Source organism: Dermochelys coriacea, chromosome 2 (assembly GCF_009764565.3).
Source record: "Dermochelys coriacea isolate rDerCor1 chromosome 2, rDerCor1.pri.v4, whole genome shotgun sequence".
Taxonomy (NCBI): domain Eukaryota; kingdom Metazoa; phylum Chordata; order Testudines; family Dermochelyidae; genus Dermochelys; species Dermochelys coriacea.
In genome coordinates this window covers 186,630,144-186,654,152 of record NC_050069.1, presented here as the reverse complement: position 1 = coordinate 186,654,152, position 24,009 = coordinate 186,630,144, and the positions used below count along the sequence as shown (strand labels likewise).

At 41.8% G+C, this 24,009-nt stretch overlaps 2 protein-coding genes across 51 annotated transcripts in view; one reads left to right on the top strand and one right to left on the bottom strand.

Moving 5' to 3' along the window:
• The window catches only part of CLASP2 (cytoplasmic linker associated protein 2), a 274,460-nt gene that overhangs the window by 21,622 nt on the left and 228,829 nt on the right, over positions 1-24,009 (bottom strand). For 46 of the 50 annotated variants that reach the window (XM_043508830.1, XM_038392148.2, XM_038392155.2 and 43 more), the window contains 6 exons: positions 22,770-22,913; positions 16,876-16,982; positions 16,044-16,197; positions 13,602-13,830; positions 4,377-4,570; positions 2,306-2,434 (listed from right to left, as the gene is read on the bottom strand). In XM_043508830.1, coding sequence (XP_043364765.1) covers positions 2,306-2,434; positions 4,377-4,570; positions 13,602-13,830; positions 16,044-16,197; positions 16,876-16,982; positions 22,770-22,913 — 957 coding nt within the window. The remainder of the gene's footprint in view (positions 1-2,305; positions 2,435-4,376; positions 4,571-13,601; positions 13,831-16,043; positions 16,198-16,875; positions 16,983-22,769; positions 22,914-24,009) is intronic. The other 4 variants (XM_043508832.1, XM_043508831.1, XM_038392170.2 and 1 more) reach the window with 2 other exon arrangements.
• Positions 1-24,009, top strand: part of FBXL2 (F-box and leucine rich repeat protein 2) — a 463,505-nt gene that overhangs the window by 250,231 nt on the left and 189,265 nt on the right. The window lies entirely within an intron of this gene.

Sequence of the window (24,009 nt, the reverse complement as noted above, 5' to 3'; positions counted from 1 at the left end):
GTTTTAAAAAATGAGAGGAATGTTTACTTCTTTCTTTGCCTGCCGACCTCAAAAGCAGTATTTATGTGAATTGCTTAATTTTATGTAGGGTTGCCAACTTTCTAATCGCACAAAACTGAACATTCTTGCCCCTTCCCCGTCCCAAGGCCCCACCCCTTCTCTGAGGCCATCCCCTCCCCACTCACTTCATCCCCATCCCTCTGTTGCTCGCTCTCACCCACCCTTGCTCACTTTCACCAGGCTAGGGCCAGGGGTTGGGGTGAGGGCTCCAGGAGAGAGTTTGGGGGTGGGGGGCCCTCAGGGTTGGGGCAGCAGGTTCGGGGTGCAGGTTCCGGGTGGCGCTTACCTCAGGCGACTCCCTGGAAGTGGTGACATGTTCCTCAGCTCCTAGGTGCCGAGACAGCCAGGTGGCTCTGTGGACTGCCTCCTCCCACAGGGGCCTCCCCCGCATCACCCATTGGCTGCGGTTCCCGGCCAATGGAAATTGTGGAGCCAGTTTTGCTCGGGGCAGGGGCAGCGTGCAGAGTCCCCCTGGCTGCCCCTACACTGTAGGAACACGTTGCTGCTTCTGGGGAGCCACGCAGAACTGGGTAGGGAGCCTGCCAACCCTGCACCAACTGGACTTTTAACGGCCTAGTCAGTGGCGCTGACTGGAGCCAACAGGATCCCTTTTTAACTGGGTGTTCCGGTTGAAAACCGGACACCTGGCAACCCTAATTTTACGGTGGACATTGTAGTTATATTTCTTTTATATATCAATTCAATTATGTCTCCTGTTTCTCCCCCCCCCCCGCCACCCCGATGTGTATGTCCTATATCTGGGATTTTTTTCATGAGTGGGTGTGTGTGGGGGAGAGCTACTATGGCTTCCTTCTCTCCACATGTTTTCCCACCCCCTCCTTTCTACCCTCCATATCTAATTTCACTGCATTTCACCTTTCCTCCTCTACCCCCACTCTTCATCACCTGGTTATCCTGTCATATCCATGTCTTCCCTTTGCTCCCCCTCTTTTGCTGCACCAATGCTACATGAAAAGAAATTTCAAGCACGTCCCTCAATGGTATAATATTGGCTGAAAAGCTGGATGGGATAGAGCTGCGTCCCCTTGTCACGTTCAGTCTCATCCTCCAGCACATGCCCAGTGGAGCTGCTGGTCAAAGCAACACAGTGCAAGGCCAGGTCTGAAATTACTTGCCTCCCCCAACACTCTACCCAGCCACTAATTGGCCCGAGATACTAGGTAGGGAAAAAGCTGAGGTCCCATACCGCACTGATTCCAGTGGCAGGGCAGGGTTCTTCTGTTTGAAGGGACATGTTTAAAGCTGCATGACCCCCAGGACTGCACGAACAGTTTAAAAACACTAAGTCGCACTATTCACAGCACATATGTTACAGTAAACAACATGTCAAGGAATTTCTAAAGTGCTGGTATCTTTATGCATAATTGAGAGCATTTCTGTATATTATTAAAAAGGATCATCAATGGATTACCAGGCTCTGGATTAACCATGTTGCTACAAAACATTTTAGAATTCATCAATGGACACAGAACCTGGTAATTCTTCTATCTCTGATCATCATCATATATGATGTTTGCAACAACACCATGCCATACAAATAGATTCTTACAGGGTTTTCCATTGACACCTTTAATATACTTTTAAAGAGCTTCTACATCTCCAGGTGGCATAGCAGACAACTTGCAGTCAGATTAATTTAGTTGTTTTAGAGACGTACTAAAATGATGACAACCATGATATTTGCTCCTTTTCTTCTGTTTACAAAAATTATATCAAGATGCATCTTTTCTCACCTTTCCCTCTGTTGAACTAGATGTGGCATACATTGAATGCTTCTGCTTTTCTGAGAAATACTCTTTGAAAAGCAAAAACATGGTGGTGATGACACAATATAAAAATGTTTCCCTGTGTACACATTTCTTCCAGGACCTATAGCTTAAAAGGGAGGTAATCTCCTTTATCCTTCTAGTAGTACTGAAAGTGATCCATCTGATGCTCAGTTAGTTGGGTGCATGTGTCTCTCATTTGGGGACAATAGCTAAGTATGAATCCACTTTATTTAGGTTGAAATTGTGCATTTCAGGGTCCATAAATCAGTAATTCTTCCTACTATAGCATGCCTTTATTAACCAATATTTGCTGAATCCTTGACTATCAAACCACTTAATTCCCCACTAGCATTTGAATCATTTATCAAGCATATTCTTTGAATATTACATTTGATTTGTACTTTGACATGTGTCACATCCTCAAATACACAAAACACACAGAGCCGCTTACTAACCTCCTTATGAGGATCCTTATGAGCTTCTAGTGTCTTCATAATTGTAAGCTCTGCATAATTTTTAAATCTTGCTGGTTGGTTCCTTAGAATTTCTCTTAAAACTTTCAATGCCAAAGCTCTGATTGCATGCTAAAGGTTAAATATTGTATATAATTGAGTTATTTCTCTTTGAACGAACAATGTGCTTTTAATATTAGATCAGCAATTGGACACAAACTTGTTTGATAGTGGAAATGTAAATTATAATATGCTCCCCCCAAAAGTATACAGTACAAGCCTATTCATTCAAGCTCGAAGCACATGGAACTATCAGAAAAATCTTTACAGCATCCCAACCCATATTCTCACCCCTTCTCTATACATATATCTTACATGGTGTTATGAAGTTTTTACTAAGCAATGTATGTAGATGCAATGTATGCCTGTAAAATCACAAGCAACATATGCAGATCATCCCAAGTGAGTGCTAATAAAACCTTTACACAACACTATTACCATAGTTTGTCTAAATCACTTATTTTACCAAAAAATGCCTTAGAAATATTTTAGTTTTCAAAAATATTGCAATTTTTGTGTCCCTCTGATTGAGAAGACATGTCTAGTTATAAGTCTAACTATGGCATACTAATTATAGTAAGTCTAATTATACAAAACTGAAAGGGACGTGCCAATTGTAACAACTACATTTTAGAAACCTCCAAAAGTACTTAAAATTTATTTCCTATACATAATGTTGTATGTGTTTTAGGATTTTATACCTTGGAACATAGCAGGGGCAGCAAAAGCTGTTTCGTATCCTCCCAGAAAGCAAGGGAAACCTCCTTTCCAAAAGAGGAGAATATGGGATAGGAGGGAGATTTATACACTAGGGATGTAAAATATTCAACGGTTAAATGGCTAACTGGTAAGTGTTAGTCTTACCATTAACCCACCGTAACCATTAATCCGCTTCATGCAGGTCTTCAACCAGTTCTCCTGCAACAGAGACTGACCCAAGCCCCAGCTGTGCTGGCAGGAGTGGCCCCAGCCCAGTTGGGGGGGGGAGGGAAGGGAAGGGGTGTGTAAAGTAGTCCCCAGCCTCCCAGTGCCACCGGAAGGGGTTTGGCTGTGGAGGCGGATTACGCACTGGTCAGCGAAGGGAAGGAAAGCTGCTGCTGGGGTGGCATGGAGTGTCTGCGTTGGCCGCATCGGGACAAACTAGGTACCTGGTCCCCTCTCCTTTTAATCGGCTATCCAGTTAAACAATATAATTTTATAGTTTAAATGCTTATCTTTTTAAACGATATTTACATCCATAGCGTATACATACTTCTTATTTATACATTTTTTAAAGGCAAGCTTTGCATGGCCTGCTTAGAAGGTGAACTACAAATAAGAATACTTTGAATTTCATAGTAATTAGCCGAATACCCCCAACCCTAAGGTAAAAAAAAGGATGACCAACCAATTTTAAGCTTCCATAACTCCCACCCCAGAGTTCAAACTAATAGTACCCACTGTGCATAAATATGCATTATACTGTCATCCACCACAAAAATCATCTGAAACATGAAGCCAGTATAGGAAGCAGGGGAGGGAGAACCAGAGAAATGCTCTTTTGATACAAAAGGTGTATATTTTTCAGTTATTTTGTATTTTCTTTTTTTAAATTGCTAGCTCAACATAAATATGTAGTATGGAGAAAAAGCCATGTGCCTGACCCCTTTATCCAGTCCATTACCAGATGCTGGATTGTGTATGCCTAATGCACAGAACATTGGACAGAGTTGGAGTCAACAAGACTGGACACTGGGAGAACCCAAAAGACAAAAAAAACCCTATAAAGTAAACATAACGACTGCCTCTTTTTACTTTTTGGGGCACTGAGATTATTCAAAATTTAATGGCATTTTCTTAGTCCCATTTGTAGATTGCCATTAAAAAGTATTTTACTGCTACCAGGTACTTGTCTATCCCCTCCCAGATATACCATTTAAACGCAATATGAATTTCATCCATGTGAAGTGTTATTGAAGAATGGACCCTAATGTCCAAAGCAATTTCTGTCAACTCTGGGTTAGTCTGAACTTACCTCTTTGTCCCCAAGAGTTTCAAGTAACAGAAGTAGTATCGTTTTGAAGTGCTCATCCCAAACACCAAAGGACTCTTCTTGAGTCAATTTCATAAGCTCATACAATGCAGCCTTTCTTTCTTCAACTCTCTCATTATGGTTTGACAATTCCTTCAGTAACTCTGCAACCAGATCAGAATGGTCCAAGGGAGGCTCTATTAAAAAGGAATAAATGGACATATTCCTTAAACTGTAGAGGTGATAAAAAGCAACTCCCATCACATAATGCAGTGATAGTTTCTAGGCTGATAGGCCTTGAAACTATTCTTTCTTTTCCTCAGCTCTGTCTGCAAGAACATTTTTACCCTCAAAATAAACACAAATACTGTATTTTCAGTGTGGTCAGCATTCCTGAGCAACAAACGTCTGGCATGATGGCAAAAAACAACTTGCAAATGAACTGACTGCAGCTTGAATCTTCCAATGACTGAACAGATACGTGAAGCTGATTAGACTAAGAATTCCACAGGGTTGCCGCTGCTGAGGCTGCCGTCCGTAGGACAAGCTCTCTCTGTGTAGGAGAATTTAAAAAATACAGGGGAGGGATACCATAATGATGAGCAAGGCATGAATAACTAGACTGATACTTATACAGACTGGGCAGTCAACCCAAGATGCCTGCAAAACTTCAATAAAACCTGGTCTCCAATGTGAATTCAAGTATCAAGTTGTTATCTTTACTTCGTTACCAAATAGTAAGACATCTCTGGACTTTGAAAAGGGAACTCTTCTGCCTTTGTCTTGATGTCCAGGTAGAAGATTAAGAACCTCACAGTACTTTTTGAAGGAAAAAAGGTAAAAGATACAAACAAAAAAATCTCTCTCTCAAATAAACTTCTATTTTATAAGGTACATAATGGAAGGAGTCAAATTTTCTCACATCTGCAAAACATGGCCATTAAGCAGAGACAGTCTTGTATCTTTCTCTAGGACTATTTCATGTTGACATTAAGCTACAAGTGAAAAATTTCTGCAACAAAATTTGTTTTGACATCACATACAGATAAATCACATGTTAATCGGTCTTTGAGTTTATTATTACATTATTACTCTTTAGTAACAATAAGTCACTTTAGGGAGACAAAACAAGTAAAAAGTGATTTCATTAGAGCTGTGTAAATGTTCACTACCTCAGTAAAATGTTCACCATCTACTGAATATTTTAGATCAAAACTTTTTCTGCAGTGCACAGAATAGAACTCCACTTGTTCTGTTTATCCTCTGTTTTGGATGAATAGCCAAGGACATGGATACATGAAAACAAAAATGTTTATTCAAGTAGTACCTCTCTCTCCTTCATCCATAAACGAGTATGTTAGAGTTTATATGACTAATAATGCATGCTTGCAAATTCTATAAATAGACCATTAATGTTCACCTAAAGGATACACTGAAACGGTTTTTTGCTTCAACCCTATGATAGTCATTAATTAGTACAGAGGACTGGAACAGAGAATACTTTTACTAAATATGATTATTTTTTATTACCAAGGCCACAGTAGTCCTACCACACACACTGAAGATAAATTACCATGATAAATTTTATTATTGGGAACATGTATTGACATTATATTAGGGAAACAAGGCATATACTCTGCCCTGACAGGTTAATTCCACAGTATAAATTTCATCAGCATGATATTCTCATCAACCTTGCTGATGTCACACATTCAAAGGTTATTGCATAAGTTCACGTCCTAAGAAATTTAGCAGTTTTTGAAGGACTGACGTTGTATAATACTGCTCTGGGTACCAAACAAATAAATTAAATGCATAGTATGAATTCGTAGCTAATGCGATGCTAATTTTTTAAAAAGGCTCCAGAGGCGATCATGCAAATTACAGGGCGCTAAACATAACTTCAGTATCATGCAAAATGGTTGAAACTATAGTAAAGAACATGGGCGGTGGGTGAAGCTTCCACTTGGAGAGGCAGTAGCTTCCCATACAGCCTCTTCTGCCTGTGGCTCCACCCATACTCCACCCCTGCTCTGCCCCAAACCCCACCCCCTCCCCACTGTCTCTCTCCTCTCTTCCCTCACCCTCCCTGCTCACCACTTGCGCATCCCCTTCCAGCCAAATCCCTGAAACCAAGCAAATGAAAAAAACCAACATATATGAAAAAAGCCCTTGAATTTTCTGCAATTTCTTTCTAAAGAAAATGGAGCATGTTTTCCACTGTGTGTCAGATGGTGTTTGGTCATGCAAAAGGTACCTAATTAAAAGCACTAAACTTGGGAATAAAAAATGTCAGTCAAGGGTTTTTTGATATACCCTGACAGCTGACATGCAGGCAGCCTGCAAAATGGCCTTTTCAAGTGCCCTGACCCCCTCATGGATCCTGGAGAACATATAATGGCAAGCAGCAGTTAAAGCTAATTGAGAAATCTCTGTCCTTTCTTCACACAATAAAATAAGGTATCAGTCCTCACTCTCAGCTGGCATTTTCACCCTGATAAAATAAAATGGCAGGAATCAGACTGCAAAATCTGCCACCTTATTTTCACTTCTTCACACAAACAAGTTTGAGCCTTTCCTATGTTTATTGTTTAAACAGCAGTAAGCACCTCAGGCAATGAATAAGAACTGCCAAGAGGAGTGGCTGCTGCAGCTAGAAATGAATCCTGGCAGTAAAATAAAGGCTCACTGCTTCTTTAAAAAAAAAAAAATACCCGCTTAGCTCACAGAACCAAGGCAGCAGAAAGTCCTACTGAGGCAGCTTGATGGTGCCAGATTTATGGATCAGACCAGAAGATCCTATATCCCGAGAGGTGAAGGAACCAAATCCCCAGCCCCATTATTATGAGAAACTGGCCACCAGGCAAATATAATCACTCTCCCATCCACTGAAAAGAGTTCAGTCATATCCTACCAATGCCTCCTCGCCACCATACCAGTATGGCCATTCTTATGTTATGCTAAGAAAAATCCAGCATGCCTGTCCAATTTTTTGGAATACTAATGTTTGGCAAATATTAGAAACATTAACAATGTTACTATGATGGAATGATCAATGCAAGTAAAGCCTGGAATGATCAATGCAAGTAAAGTCAGTAGTTTCATTCAATTTACTAAAATTACCAGAAACATCATGTCCTGAGTGGTGAAAGAGGTTCACTCTGTAATATGACAACACCCTGCTAAATATAGAGATTTGATGATTTTTACTCTTGACAGAATTCCGTGCCCTTGTGGGGGTGCAGAATTCACATGTCCCGCATATTTCTGTGCCCCCTGTGCAGAAAAATGCAAATCTGCGGTGGGATACATGCCTCTTCCCCAGCAGCCCAGGCAGCACTTCTGTTCCAGCGTGCCTAGAGCAGCCTCAGAGATGCAAATCACTGCAGGGGGAGAGGAGCGGGGCGTGCGTCCCTGTGGGGAAGATGATATCCGTTGGGGGCAGAGCTGGGCGTGCATGCCTGCCAACAAGCGAGATAGACTCTGTCTCTCTTGCTAGCTACTGCGGCTCACCAGGGTCATGCAGGGGTAGGTCTTTTTATTATGGAGGAGGAAGGCTCTTTCCCAGAGCCAGAAATGTAGCAGCCTGCCTGCTAGTTAATAGATCTCATTCTCCGAGTCAGAAATGTAGCAGCCTGCCTGCATAGTAATATTGTTAATGTTCTGATTGTTAGTTAACTGTTCCCAATCTTAGTCCATTCCCCCAGGAGCATAAAACCTGTAAACGTTTTAAGGACCTTACATTGCCACAGTGATGTAAAGCCTTACAAATGACAGTAAGAGAATCAGCTAGGAAGATCTATATGCCTTCTCACATTTTTCCTGTGCCAAAGTGGCACAATGAGATTAGATTACAGCTCAGGATTTTACTTACCCATTTAAAAAAAAAAAAAAAGGACTTTGAGGACAAATTAAATATTTACCAAGCAGTCAATAAAATGTCAGGACAATCAGAAGAGGAAGTTACTCACCTTGTGCAGTAACGATGGTTCTTCGGGTGCTCCACTTTAGGTGCCTGTGTGCTCTTGCACCTCTAATCGAGATTTTTGGTAGCAGTGTCCCATTGAGCCCGCACATGTGCTCTCCCTCCCTCATGGCCTGCCTCGAGGCTATTTAGCACTGCATGGGCCAACCCCCCTCACTTCCTTCTCTACCACAGAGCCCTATAGAGAACTCTGAAGTAGAGGGGAGGAGGGTGGGTTGTGGAGCACCCATAGTGACACACATCTCTAAGAACCATCGTTACTGCACAAGTTGGGTTTCTTCTTCTTCTTTTTCTTCTTCTTCGAGTAGTGTCCCTATGGGTGCTCCACTTTAGGGGACTCCCGAGCAGTACCCACCACTGGAGGCTGGGACTTGGGAGTGGAATCTTTTACTACAGAGAGTACTGTGGAGTTGAAGATGGTGTCAGTGGCCAAATCTTCAGTGATCGCATAATGTTCTGCGAAAGTATGGGCAGAGGCCCAAGTCGTTGCTCTATAGATTGCTGAGATAGGGGTATCCCTACAGAACGTGACCGAGGTAGAAACTGACCTCGTGGAGTACGTATGGACTATGGACAAAAGCAAGTTGCGCCCTTGATAAGTGATTAATGCAACTAGAGACCCATCTGGATAATCTTTGAGGCAATATCACAGAGCTTTTGGATCTTTCTGTGGACAAAAGGAAGAGTTTAGGGGATTTCCTGAAGTCCTTAGTCCTGTCCAAGTAGAATGCTAATGTCCTTCTAATATCTAGCATATGCACAACTGTCTCCCAGTTGTTACAATGTGGTTTTGGGAAAAAACAGGGAGATAGATCTGTTGATTCATATGGAAAGTGCAGAAAAAGTAGGGAGAAACTTGGAATATGGCCTTAGAGTTACTTTGCCTTAAAAAAAGGCTGTGAATGGTGGATGTGCCATCAGGGCTGCTATTTCTCCTATGTGCCTAGCTGAGGTGATGGCAATTAGAAATGCTGTCTTCATGGACAGGTGTAAGAGAACAAGTTGCCCTGGACTCGGAGGGAGGTCTAGTCAAAGTCCTGAAAACTAGATTCCCAATGCCCTTAAAGAATCTATGCATTAGTGGGTAAGCAAACACCAAGTGGGAAGCCGTTTTCGCCTCGAGATGTACCTTAAGTGAACTGAGTGAGAGTTTTAAATGTAGTGCAAAATCAGAGGGAGGAAAGATGAGGTTGGGTCTGTGTGTTTGGAATGACACAAACTTGCAGTCGTTTCCATTTTGTAGATAAGTATGTCGAGCGGTCAATTTGTGGTTGTGTTGCAACACGTCTTTCAGCTTGTCAGAGCATTCTGCTTCTAAGCCTTGGAACTAAGAAGGAGCCAAGCCTGGAGGCGGAGGACCTGCAGGTTGGGGTGGAGGGTCAGCCCATTGTTTTGAGAGAGCGGGTGAGGAATGGGCTGAAGAGAAACAGGAGGGCATATTGCCATCTGTGTCAGGTAAGGGAGCCAGACTTGTCATGGTCAAGAGGGGAAAACACAATAACTCTCGCTTTGTCTCGTTGAATTTTCAACAGAATCTTGGATAGAGTAGGAAACTGGGAAAAGACATACAAGTGGGCCCTGTCCCATGAGAAGATGAGGGCAACTGCCAGTAAATGTTTCCCCAGGCTGGCCCTGGAGCAGTAATAAGGACCCTTCTTGTTCCATTGAGTAGTGAAGAGATCCACAGCAGGGTTCCCCAAAGGGTGGATATATCTTGAAGCACCTCTGAATTCAGTACACACTCATTGTCATGAGAAAATTCCAACTGAGACTGTTGGATGTCGCGTTCTGTATCCCTGGTAGACAGACAGTTGAGATGAGCACATTTTGATGGGTGCATCTATTCCAAAGACTGAATGCTGTCTTGTAGAGGGAGGGCGATCTGGCAGCTTGTTGGTGGTTTATACAAAACATACAGGTCATATTAAGTACATCATGACCTTTGTGTGTTGCTTTTGATGAAAGGCAGTGCGCGTGCACAGGCACTCCTGACAGCCCTTAGCCCAGGGCTATGGAAGGTCATTTCTGTGGAAGGCCATTTGTCCTGAACTTTGTTGTTGTGTAGCTGAGCTCCCCAGCATATTAAGGAGACATGTGTCCCAGGATGGTGAATGTGGGTAGTGAGAGGAGCGCTCTCGCTCGTACTGCATCAGGTTGGTTCTGATAAAGTCCAATAACTGTACCAGGGTAAGTATGCTACTACCATGATGAGAACCTTGGAGAAGACTCTGTGTGGGGCAGTCTGTACTGATAATGATCCTGCCCCAAAGGTAAGCAGTAGGAAATCTCCTGTATGATGGCTGTATTGAGATATGGAAGTAGGCACCCTGTAGTTCAGGGCTAGAAATCAATCTCTTTGCTCTAGAGCTGGTCCTAACTGCTGTGAAGTAGGGTAAGGTGACTTCTGAGTGGCATGACAGGTGTATAGATAGCAGCTGATGCTGTAAGGTATCATTGTTCAGGCCCTCAACCAGCTCATCAAAAGTGCTTATAAGAGGCAGTTTGAGAGGTCATGGACTGGAGTGCAGACTGTTCCCAGAGCCCTGGGTCTCTTACACTGTGGCTCATAACAGCACTGAGATGGTGGGTATTGAGAAGATTGTGACCTGCCGTGTGGTTGAGAGGTATATCTTCTCTTCTGTCCCACAGTGTAGATTCTAACGAGTGTAACGTGGTCCGAGAATCCTTCAGGATGTGGAGAGAAAAATCTATCTTCTCTGCAAAGAGTTTGGCCCTTGGAAGTCTGTAGCTCTTTGGGCAATCTAGAGAGGTGTAGCCAACAAAAAAAACCCCACAACCCACCTCAGTACCACTGTCATGGAGACTGGGCGGGCAGCTGTAACAGCTACATCCAGTGGTGTCTCTAGGATCAGTCTGGCCATTAACTGACTGTCTCTAAGAATTGTCTGAATCTGTTCTTTTTGTATTTCCAGTAATGTTCCAGAAACATACTAGGTTTCCCATAATTAACAACATTGTATTTGGCCATGTAAATAGTAAAACATGAACATTGACCATTTACTTACCCCAACCATCACTTGGTAAAAAGCTATGTCAATAAGTAGAACTGCACTTAGGTTAGATCCAGTATATATCATATCTTTTTATCTTACATAAAATACAATTGAAGACTAACTGACAATGGCTGTTAATGCTGACAACTAGCTAAATAAATGGTGACATTTCAAGAAAATGAAGCTGAATAAAAGTAAATTTTTCAAGTAGAGAATCACGTAAATCTCACTCTGAGTGCAATTACTAAATCTGAATACAAACAATACCAGAGAGAGTATTACTTTCTTTCAGGTAGTTCCTATGGCAAATCATTGCTTAATAACAGAACTACAGTTGAAACAGAAGCAAGAAATCCCTTCTCACCAGGCTCTAATAAGAACTACTCTTAATGACATAATAAAGATTAGACTATAACTGAATACTCATTTCAAAATATTCGCTATCTACTGAAGCACTACAGTAACAATCCCCTCTACCAGTTTTTCTGCATTGCCATCACATTTTAAAAGGTTTCCTTGAGATTTTCAGTAAGGTGTACAGCATGTACAATTGGGAGTGTCAAGAGGCCGGGGACTTTTGCTGATGTATGCTCGATGTTAAAGAAAAGTGAAAAGTTAAGACTTCATTACAAATCTTTGTATTCAACTTCATATGAAATAATTTCATCATGAACAAAAGCACAAAATAACTTTTCTACTCTGAATTTGTTTCTGAGCATTGATAGCAGTATGCTTATAAGGTTAACACCATTAGAATTAGACTTTAAAACCCTTTATACATTTATTTTTAATGAACATGAGGTACTTATCAAAATGAAAGAGTAATTCAAATAATTTATAATTTTACTTAAGTGTCTCAGGTCTAGGACAGTAAAGATTGTTTGCCAGCACTAGTAAACTTGTACAGGTACTACAAGCTTCCTTCTCCTTTACTTAAAGAGGAATCTCTCCACGGGTCCACAATCCACTCCTATTGCCCATCTACTATTTAGTTGTGCATATTCTAAACTTGAACAGAATACCAAAAGCCACAACTGTTCCCTATCCAGTTGTTAAACCACCATTCCCTCCAACCCAAGCAACTTCAATACAAAAATGGGCACACTGAATATCTGGGGGTAATGTAAAATAAACTGAATATAATATCAATATAAATAAATAACAGAGAATACTATACTGATTGACACGGATGAAAGACTAGTGATTAAGAGAGGGCAAGGTAGACAAAGCAGTGCTGCATAATCTTGGGGACACTGCTACATATGGGCATGCTTCAAACCAAACTCTCAATAGGGTGATATCTTAATGGTCATCATCTTTTTGTTTCAAGAATGTGGGGCCAGATCCTCAGCTGGTCATCAGTGTTTTGCCTCAATTCAGACCAGTTGATAATTGGGAACATAGAGTTCACAGCTAGTACCATATCTCTAGAAAATGTTATTATAAGCTACAGAATTGGAGAAGAAAAATGAGCAAGAAAGAATGAGAGAAGCAAACAAATGCAAAAGAAAACATTTGGTTATAAACATTACAAGAAAATACACTGGAAAAAATTAAAGTTTAACTTAACAAGCTTATAAAGCAGCAAGCTGAGTATCTATGTCAACATGGTTTGACTGCAGCCACTTTTTTCAGCACATGCATTTAAAAAACGTTTAGTCAACACAAAATACCCCAGATTTGTGTTTCAAATAAAAATATTTCACCACCAAAACTCTATGCTGTTAATCTTTCATCTGTAGCCAAAACTAGTTTTACATAATGAAAAAAGAAACTGGGTAATCACAAATATCTTTTTTCACCTGACAAACTGAAAAAAATTAGATAAAGCAACATACCTACATTTTTTTTTCTTTTTGGACTGTCATGCACTAAAATATACGCTATAGTTAGCAATTCTCTTATTCCAGTCCCTTACTTTTCCTATAACTTTGTATTTATAAGGAAGAACATTAATACTGGAATATTCCATAACATTGGAATTCTGTCTGATAGCGTTTGTAACGCTGCTTGCTTTTCACAATATTCAGATAGGATTTGCTATTCAATAAACCTAGTCCGAAAATCATGATTTATTGCATCAGCAGTCCAGTTCCTTCAGATACTTTTATGTATAGCTAATTTAGCTCAGCCTCTATTTACTACATGAAAACCTTAAAGACTATACGCAACAAATGTAGACAAATCTTACGATTTCCCCTCTAATAAAGAATGTAATCTAGAACTTACCATCAGGAAATTGCTCTGCATCATCATCAAACATAGCTTCTTTCAAAGCAGATTTGTTAAAAGAACTGATACTATCCGAGTAATTGTACGGGTTATAATCTCGTGAACGTGGAGAAGAGTGGGAAGGCATTGTGTTTAGTAATGATGTTTTGTTATCAAGAGCTGTTCGGCCTGTATCAATTGCACCACCTCCTGCTCTTAGATCCGCTATTCCAGAGCCACTGCAAATCTGCCAGGAAAAAATAAAAACACCCCTCCCCATAAACATATTTAATATCTCACTCACTTTGTAGTTCACTGTTCCTCTTAGGTTAACAGTAGCAAATAATAGTCTTCTCTACACAGGGAAGTTAGTGTGCAGCAAGCTGGGTGTAAATTTACCACACTCTGGCTACTCTACACTAATTCCCTTGTGGAGACTCCTATTGTGCACTAAAAGTGCTCTTTATACTTTAAAATCCAGTACACTAAAGGGTAGTAAATTAAAGTGCTTGATGGCCCTCTTAGCACACAGTAACAGTGTCCACATGTGGGTGTTGTACAGAGTAGGCAATGTGCTGTAAATGCACACCCTAAAATTGCTGTGTCCTAAGTCTCATGTAGACAATCTCAAAGACAAGCTACAAAGTTTGCAAGGTTCCACTGGTGCCAAAGAGTACCAACTAACATCTTAAATTGGCTCATTGTTTCTCAACACTTATGACTTATGTAAATGAACACTTAGTTTGCAGCAGGCTGAGTTGTAAACCTGTCCTATAATACTTTGCCGTTCACTAAGTGTCCATCTGAACCCTGCTGCCAAGTATTGAGCACCCTAGGGCAGAGGTTCTCAAACTGTGGTCCATGGACCACCAGTGGCCCGTGCGCTCCATTCAGGTGGTCCGTGGATAGTTCCCTCTAAGATGCACACTTGGGCGGCCGCACACAAGAGAATGAAGAGCCACCTACTAAATTAGTGGAGCCGCGCAGGCATGGCTCCATTAATTAGGTGCCTGGTCCCTGGAGAAGACTCACATGTTTGGTGAGGTGGTGGCCTTGGGGGGAATAGGGGATAGGTGGGAGGGGGGAGTGGGGTGAGAAGAGGGTGTGAGGGGAATTTGGGATGTGCAGGGCTGCGGCGGCCAGAGAAAGAGGTGACTTTGCCAGCTCCACGGCTGCGACTGCCGGGGAGAGACAGCCCTCCTTCCCAGCCCCAGCTTGGGGGCTGCTGCGGTGGGGGAGAGAGGGCACATCCATCACATTAGAAAGGTAAGTCTACTGATATTAAAATATGAGTTGCATGCTTTTATTTGTAGAACAATAAAAGGTTAATTATTATTAAGTTTTTTCTTATATAGTGCTTTTATCCAAAGCTCTTTACAATAGATAGCTATTGGTACAAACAACATTTGGAAAGATCATTAAGTGGTCTGCTGAGACCCTCAGCAATTTTCAAGTGATCCGCAAAAAAAAAAAAGTTTGAGAACACTGCCCTAGGGAATTTTTAGTGCACAGAAGTAGGGTCCAAATAAACTCCTAGTGCACAGCACGCTAGTACGGGATAGATTTAAATGCTACTTTGCTGTGAACTAAGTGTTCATAGAAAAGCCCTCAGAAAGTTTAGCTTTCATCTCAAATGGTGTGTATGAACATTGCCTAAAAGGACTTAGGTGTTTGAACTGAACACAAAAACAGCAACATTTTCATAGAGGAAGCCTAAAGTTAGATACTTAAATCCATATTTAAGCACCTAAATAATTGGCCTGATTTTCAGTTCTGTTGAGCCTGAGTTCCAGAACCAGACACCCAAGTTTGAAAATTTTGCTCACAGCTTTTAGACACTATAAAGCATTTGTTTGGACTTGCTCCTTTTGAGGGACACACATCAAAAGATGTCTAGAATTCTTTTTATTCAAAGTTTCACTCTCTAGAAGAGATTTAATGAAGTACATATTTTATTCAAATGATACTATTCAGGGACAGAAATCATATAGTCTCCTTCCAGTACAACAGCAAGAATATAAAGCTGACCATTCAGTCTAAAACAGGTAACATTAATAAACAGTTACAAGTTAAAACTAAAGCCATAGTCCAACAGGCTTTAAAGTGCTGGCATTCTACATAGACTTGATTAGCAGCATGACTTTTTGTAATTAAAATTTGACATCTCTAACATAAACAGGTTACTTTACTTTAAGACCAGGAGTACAATTTTAAAAAGCACCTAAGTCACTTAAGTAGCCTCAGTCCCATTTTCAAAAGGTTGATAAGCATGGTTAGGCATTTAAGAGCTTGAGTCTCATTGAAAGTCAATGGGATTTAGGATCCTAAAAGCCTATGGCACTTTTGAAAATGGTACTTAGGTACTCTGAAAATTCTACCCTTGATATACAAATCCATTTAAAGAGATAATTCAGCTGTACTAAATCAGCTCTTCGCGTTGTCTGTCATTCAAACACTCACTAAATCACCATCGTCCTTTTTGGAATCCCGTTTCACAGGCTCATTCATATCTTCCTGACTACGGAAACTGAAGTTCTGAATGGCTTCAGTGACTCCACGAAGAGAACTATAAATATCTTCAGAATTCATGTTTTCTGTGTCATAATCGAATGCACTGTAGATCCAGGGAAACATGGAAGAAGGGGATAAAAAGGTTCAATTTATTTTCTGGTATTTTTCTGAGAGTGAGGCCACAGGAGTGGAACCACACTCCTATGGGATCTATGGTGGCTGCCTCTCAATGGCATCCCTCCCCTCCTTTGTTAAGGAGACCACCAATGACTGATACTTGGGACTTCTTCAAGTGGTGGAACTGGATGGCCAACAAGAGATCTGCTTATTTAGGAACAGCAGCAGGAGGAAGCAGACTGTTGCTTCACTCTCTACTGCTGAAAGTATTAATGCCTTGAGCTTCTGCAGAGTTTCTCTATTAAATATAAAGTATAAACTACTACAGTGAACTTGCCTACAATTTTAACATTTAAAACTTCAAACTACTAAATCCATCACCATCAAAAACATGACCCATGAAATCCTCTAGATTGGTAGAAATGGCAGTTAAGCTGTAGAGCATTTCATCGGTTAGTGCCTTTTACCCTCCAAAATTTTAAGTTGTCTGGTGATTAGTCCTAGTTAATAGTTTTTAATAAGTGATTATTCTAAGTATCCAGAGGTTGATTTAACTGGGTAAAAGTCTTTCTGCACTTTTTGATGGGTTTAGAATTCAGGAGAACACACAAAAAACCCATAACACCAAGTTATAATGTAAAGTTATAACGTAGCCTTATATTACCTTGGTGACAAAGTATTCTGTGATGTATTGGTTGGGGAAGTGAGAGGACTGGACCAACTGGCTGGTGAACGTGGTGTAGGTCTTGTTAAAGGACTTCCCATTGACCCCTATGAAAAAATGGTATTCTAGTAAAAGATAACATTTCCTTTTAAATTTATGTTATATTTAATTTTTAACACCAGAAAAGTTCCGAGATTAGCTAGCTAGATATAAAAACAACGAGGAGCCCTTGTGGCACCTTAGAGACTAACAAATTTATTTGGACATAAGCTTTCGTGGGCTAAAACCCACTTCATCAGATGCATGGAGTGGAAAATACAGTAGAAAGGTATAAATATACAGCATATGAAAAGATGGGAGTTGCCTTACCATGTGGAGGGGTCAGTGATAATGAGCCAATTCAATTGAGGTGGAAGTGGGCTATTCTCAGCAGTTAGCAAGAAAGGGATGGAAATCACTTTTGTAGTGCTAATGAGGCCAATGTAATCAAGGTGGCCCATTTCAAACAGTTAACAAGAAGGTGTGAGTATCAGCAAGTCTGTTACTGAGTGTCCAGGGATATATGCCATCATGTGCCAGCAATGCTCCTCTGCCACGTACATTGCCCAAACCGGACGGTCTCTACACAAAAGAATAAATGGACACAAGTATGACATCAAGAATTATAACATTCAAAAACCAGTAGGAGAACACTTCAGTCTCCCTGGACACTCAATAACAGACTTAAAAGTGGAAATTCTTCAACAAAAAAACTTCAAAAACAGACTTCAACGAGAAACTGCAGAACTGGAATTAATTTGCAAACTGGACACCATCAAATTAGGCCTGAATAAAGACTGGGAGTGGATTGGTCACTACAAAAACTAATTTCCCCCTGCTGATACTCACCCCTTCTTGTCAACTGTTGAGAATAGCCCACTTCCACTTCAATTGAATTTTCTCACTAGCACTGATCCCCCACTTGTTAAGGCAACTCCCATCTTTTCATATGCTGTGTATTTATACCTCTCTACTGTATTTTCCACTCCATGCATCTGATGAAGTGGGTTTTATCCCACAAAAGCTTATGCCCAAATAAATTTGTTAGTCTCTAAGGTGACACAAGGACTTTTTTTGCTGATACAGACTAACATGGATACCACTCTGAAACCTAGCGAGATACAAGTAATTTCAGTAACTAAAGAAATAGGCATGAGATATATTACTGTTTGTGAAAGTTAAGAGCACCAAGAGCTAACATGATCAGTTTACTTAAAAGTAATAATGCTTAGAATTCTCAACTTTTTGAAATATATATACACACCCCTTTTTAAAATAACATTGTTAACTATAAATTAAGGGAGACTCCAAATTAGAAACCCCTTGCAAATAAATAAAAGCAAACTAAATAATAATAATTATAATAAAAAAAAAACTAGTTACCTACCTTTGCATAACTGTTCTTCGAGATGTGTTGCTCATGTCCATTCCAAGGAGGTGTGCGCATGCCGTGTGCACAGTCGATGGAAGGAGTTTCCCCTAGCAGTACCCATCGGGTTGGCTGTGGAGCTTGCTGGAATTGTGCTTTCAGGGCGGTGTATATAGGTCCTGTGAATCCATTGCCTCTTCAGTTTCTTCGGAGTACTCTGATAGAGGGGCAGGTAGGCGCTTCTTGGAATGGACATGAGCAACATCTTGAAGAACAACAGTTACGAGAAGGTAGCTAACTGTTTTTTTTTCTTCAAGTGCTTGTTTATGTCGATTCCAAATAGGTGACTCCCAAACATCTCCTAGGAGAAGGAGGCGGAGCTCAGCAGGTCGCAGACTGCACTGCTCTGCCAAATGTGTCGTCGTCTCTGGCCTGCTGTATAACGGCGCAGTGCGATGTAAAGGTGTGGATTGATAACCATGTCACTGCACTGCAGGTATCTTGAATAGGGACTTGTGCTAGGAACGCCACTGAGGATGCCTGGCCCATGTGGAATATGCCATCAGCGCGGGGGCAGGTATCTTTGCCAGGTCGTAGCATGCCCTGATTCATGAAGAGATTCTTTGGGAAGACACTGGAAGCCCCTTCATTTGCTTTACAATCTCAATGAAGAGTTATCTTGATTTCCCAAATAGTTTCATTCTTTTGATGTAAAAGGCTAACACTTGTCTGACATCCAGGGAGTGGAACATTCACTCCCAGTTGCTAGCATGCGGCTTAGGAAAGAATACTGGAAGAAATATATCCTGGTTCATGTGGAATTGTGAAACTAACCTTGGGAGAAAAGGTGGGTGGGGTGCAATTGCAGCTTGTCCTTATAGAAGACAGTATATGGGAGCTCAGAAGTTAAGGCCTTAAGCTCAGACACTCTCCTGGCTGAAGTTATAGCCACCAAGAACGCTACTTTCCAGGAAAGGTAGGGAAGAGATCATGTTGCTAGGGGCTCAAGGGGAGGACCCATCAGTCTTGAGAGTACCAGGTTGAGATCCCATGGTGGGATTGGCTGTCTTGAGGGTACAGTCTATCTAATCCTTTGAGGAAGCAGCCAACCATAGGGTTAGTGAAAACCAACCAGCCAGCCAAATTGGGATGGAAAACCGAGATAGCGGCCAGGTGCACATTTATTGATGACACTGACAGGCTCTGCCGTTTCGAATGTAGTAAATAGTCCAGGATAAAGGGAACTGATGACTGTAAAGGTGGAGTTTCCTTTTGTAATGGCCAAATAGATAATCTCTTCCACTTAGCCAAATAAGTGGCTCTAGTGGATGGTTTCCTACTGCGAAGGTGAACCTCCCTAACAAGGTCTGAACACGTGAGCTCCAACGGGTTTAGCCACAGAGTTTCCAAGCCATGAGATGGAGAGACTCTAGACTGGGATGCTGGAGGCGGCTGTGGTCCTGCATGATCAAGACCGGGACCAGTGGCAAGGTTATGGGCGTGTCCACCGACAGGCGAGGTGAACCAGTGTTGACATGGCCATGCTGGTGCTATTAAGATAACTGACCTTTTGCAGGACCTTGCATACAAGTGGGAAGGGAGAGAATGCATACAGCAAGTGATCCTTCTAAGTGAGGGGAAAAGCGTCCGTGAGCAAGCCCGGGCTGTGATTCATGTAGGAATAGAACTGCTGACACTTTCTGTTGTGTCTTGTTGAGAACAAGCCTATCTGGGGAAACCCCCATCATTGGAAGATGTTGATCACGACATCCGGAAGGACAGACTACTCGTGATTGTGAAGGGACCTGCTGAGATGATCGGCAAGCCTGTTCTGAGAGCTCGGAAAGTATGATGCCTCGAGATGTATCGAGAGGGCAATGCAGAAGTCTTACAGTTTGAGAGCTTCCTGGCATAGGGGAGAGGAGCGAGCAGCCTGTCTGTTTATATAGAACATCACTGTTGTATTGTCGGTCAATACCGATACACTTCTGCTCTCCAGATGCGTTTGGAATGTCTGGCAAGTGAAGCAAGCCGCTCTTAGCTCCCTGATGTTGATGTGCAGCGAAAGTTCTGCCGCGGACCAGAGACCTTGAGTCCTGAGTCTTCCTAGATGCCCCCTCCCCCCGCCCCATTGCCGATGCCTCCGTGATTAGAGACAGCAAGGGTTGGAGTCTGGAGAAGGGTACTCCTGCACACACCACTTGCGGGTTGAGCCACCACAGGAGGGACTCAATAACTGGAGGAGGAACAGTGATTATCATATCTAGGTGGTTTCGGTTTGACCCATATACTGAGGCCAGCCAGGCCTGTAGAGCCAGTGTCTCGCGTGCTGAACTACATACGTACAAGTGGCCACATAACCAAGCAGCTTCAGGCAATTTCTCACCATAGTAGTGGGGTATCATTGTAAGCCCCCTAATGGCACCTATGGTCAGAAAATGCAATTCTGGAAGGACTGCTGTGGCTTGACCTGAGTCTAGGAGAGCTCCGATGAACTCTATCCTCTGAGTGCGGGTTAGAGTTGACTGTGTCTCATTCAGTATCAGCCTGAACCTGTCAAAAGTCAACCGTACCAGGTTCACATGCTCCTCCACCTGAGCTCTGGTGCGGCACTTAATTAGCAAGTCATCTAGGTATGGGAACACTTGCATCTGTTGCCTCCTCAAGAAGGCATCTACGACCTACATGCATTTGGTGAACACCCAAGGGGCCGCTGTCAGCCCGAAGGGGAGAACCATAAACTAATAATGGGTGGTGTTGACCACAAAGTGGAGGAACCGCCTGTGGGACGGGAATATCGACACATGGAAGTATGTGTCCTTCAAGTTAAGGGGGGGGCGTACCAGTCCTCCAGATCCAAGGAGGAGATAATGGAAGCCAGGGAGACCATGAAGAACTTCAACTTTTTCATGAATCTATTGAGGTTTCACAGGTCTAGAATAGGCCTGAGCCTGCCCTTGCTTTCGGGATTAGGAAATATTGGGAATAAAACCCCTTGCCCCAGAAATTCTGAGGGACCTCCTCTACTGTTCCAGCTTATAGGAGTGTTTGTAACTCCTGTATGAAAAGTTGCTTGTGAGAAGGGTCCCTGAAGAGGAAAGGGGAATGGATGGGAGGGATGGAACAGAATTTGAGAGAATATCCCAATTCGACCATGCATACGACACATTGATCCAAGGTGATCAGGGCCCAGGCATGGTAGAAATGGGATAGACAGTTCATGAAATGGAAGGAAGTATACGGGATTTTGCCTGGTGCGTCACCCCCAGATGCACCTTCAAAAATTTTGCTTGGGGTCAAAAGACTGCCTCACCAAGCCCTGGCTCTGGGTGGAAGAGGGCTGAGGTGGCCTCTTCCTATAATTTCTGCCCTGCTTCCTGTTGTAATCCTGTCTAGGATGAGTTGGGCAGAAGCATTGGGGACACTGAGGTTTGAAATGCTTCTTTCGTGGGGCTAGTGTATGGAGCCAAGAGATTTTAATGTTACTTGCAAGTCTTTGAGACTGAAGCTTAGAGTCCATTTGCTCCAAGAACAGCCCTGATCCATCGAAGGGCAATTCCTGAATTGTTTTTTGGACCTCACGTGCGAGGCCTGAACTCTGTAGCCATGAGCTCCTTCACATGGCTATACTGGTTGACATTGTGCGGGTTGCCAAGACCGCTGAGTCAAGTCTGGCTTGCAATGAGGTCCTTGCTATAATCTCGCCCTCTTTGATGATGGCCCTAAACTCTGACCGGGATTCAGCTGGAAGCAACTCTTTAAACTTAGTCAGAGCGTTCCAAGAATTGAAATTGTAGTGGCTGGTTGGCAATCTGAAGCTGGAGCCCTCTGTTAGAGTAGACCTTTCGGCCAAAGAGGTTCAGCTTCTTTGCCTCCTTAGATTTTGAGTCCAACGTGGGCTGTGCGGGCTGAGGATGGAGAGATGACTCTATGAGGAGTAGTTTTAACCTAGAGTCTCTCTCCTTTTTGATTCTTGGGCAGAAACCTTGGCAAATCTTGTACATGTTGGTCTGTTGGGCCTTCCCCAAGCACTTTAAGCAAGAATCGTTGGAGTCACATTGGGCATAGGCTTCTGGCAGCACCTGCAGTGGGGGAATCCCCAACAAAAACATATCTAACTATAAAAATTACTTGAAACACTAACACTAAGTTAACTATTTACAGATACAAAGAGAAAGACCACTAGAGGATCGAGAAGAATGCAGCTCCAAAGACTGTCATGGGCAGTAAGAAGGAACTGAAGAGACAGCAGGTTGGCAGGGACCTATATACACCACCACGAAGGCACAACTTCAAGGGGCTCTACAGCCAACCCGACGGGTATGGCTAGAGGAAAGTCTTCTGACAACTGTATGCAGCGCGCGCACACCTACTTGGAATTGATATGAGCACGCCCTGGAAGAAGAACAACCTATATTAAGATGAAGATGAAAGTATGTATCAGTAACTTCAGAGCCCTTCCCCCCCCCAAAAAAAGTGTAAATACCTGACCACCATTGCCCGTATTCCGGAGATGGTTGTGGAGAAGCTTTGTTGCTCCATCCTGAAATGTTTTTGGTAATGCACCCAGTAACATTGTGAACTCTGGGGTATTTAGTTCAAATAGGGCAATCAGCACTGACTGTGCAGCCTAGAGCAAAAAAAATTAATGAAAACCTTATGTGAATTTTTGTTTTAAAAATGTTAGATATTGAAAATTGCTTTATTTTACCAGTAAGGATTCCAGCGAAAGGAGTAATCAAAAAAGATGGCAGAAATACAATGCTGATTACCTATTTTAATTAGATAAAAACTTCAAGAATAAAGGTATCGGCAGACATGATTAAAAAACCAACAATGGACATTTGCTGGTCACACACTGATGACCCTGGTCAGGAATCCTTAGCCTTTTACTTCCCATGATCCTCCTAGCAACAAGTCATTTTGAGATATTCTCCCAGAGTGCTTTGTGCTAGTAACAACAGACAAATAAAATGACAAAGAAAATGGCATAATGACATAAGTGATTTCGGCATTAAAACAGAATCATTTCCAAATGACAGAAGACTCATTTAGCAGAATACCTCAGACATGATGGGAGCCAGCTTGCTACACCTGCCTCTTCCCCAGAAACTTTCTGGTGACTCTCGGTGGGTTGTGACCCACAGGTTTATCAACTGAGAATCCTTATTTTTTATTTTAATATTTAGCAAATAGATGTGTTAACCTGGAGAACAGTAGGCATAGTTCTGTGGTCTGATCATATGTCTTTAACTTACACAGACTCCCCCAAGATCACATGGGGAGTCATTTAAACTTTCTTCTTCAGTTTCCCTTATCTATAAAAATGAATAATAATCTTGTGAGGTAAATGTCATTAGAATTAATTTAGCAAATTGCAAAACACTTTGAAGATTAAAAATCAAATTTGAAATATTAATATTAGAGCTTCTGACTTGCTGCATAATTTTTCTGATTTTAAGTTTTTATTTGTTAGGCAATTTATAGATCCTCCCCATTTTTAGGGAGTAAATACTTGTTTTTAAACTGGTGTTTTAAAATGGTTTTCTTTGACTTGTATCAAAAACACATCTCTTTAATAACAGTAGAATGTAATTAGTTATGCAGTGTATTTTTTAGCTAACTTTTTTTAGCTGATTTAGTATCATTTACACAATTTAGTCAGTGCTGATTACAGAGGCCAAAAGAAAAGGAGTACTTGTGGCACCTTAGAGACTAACAAATTT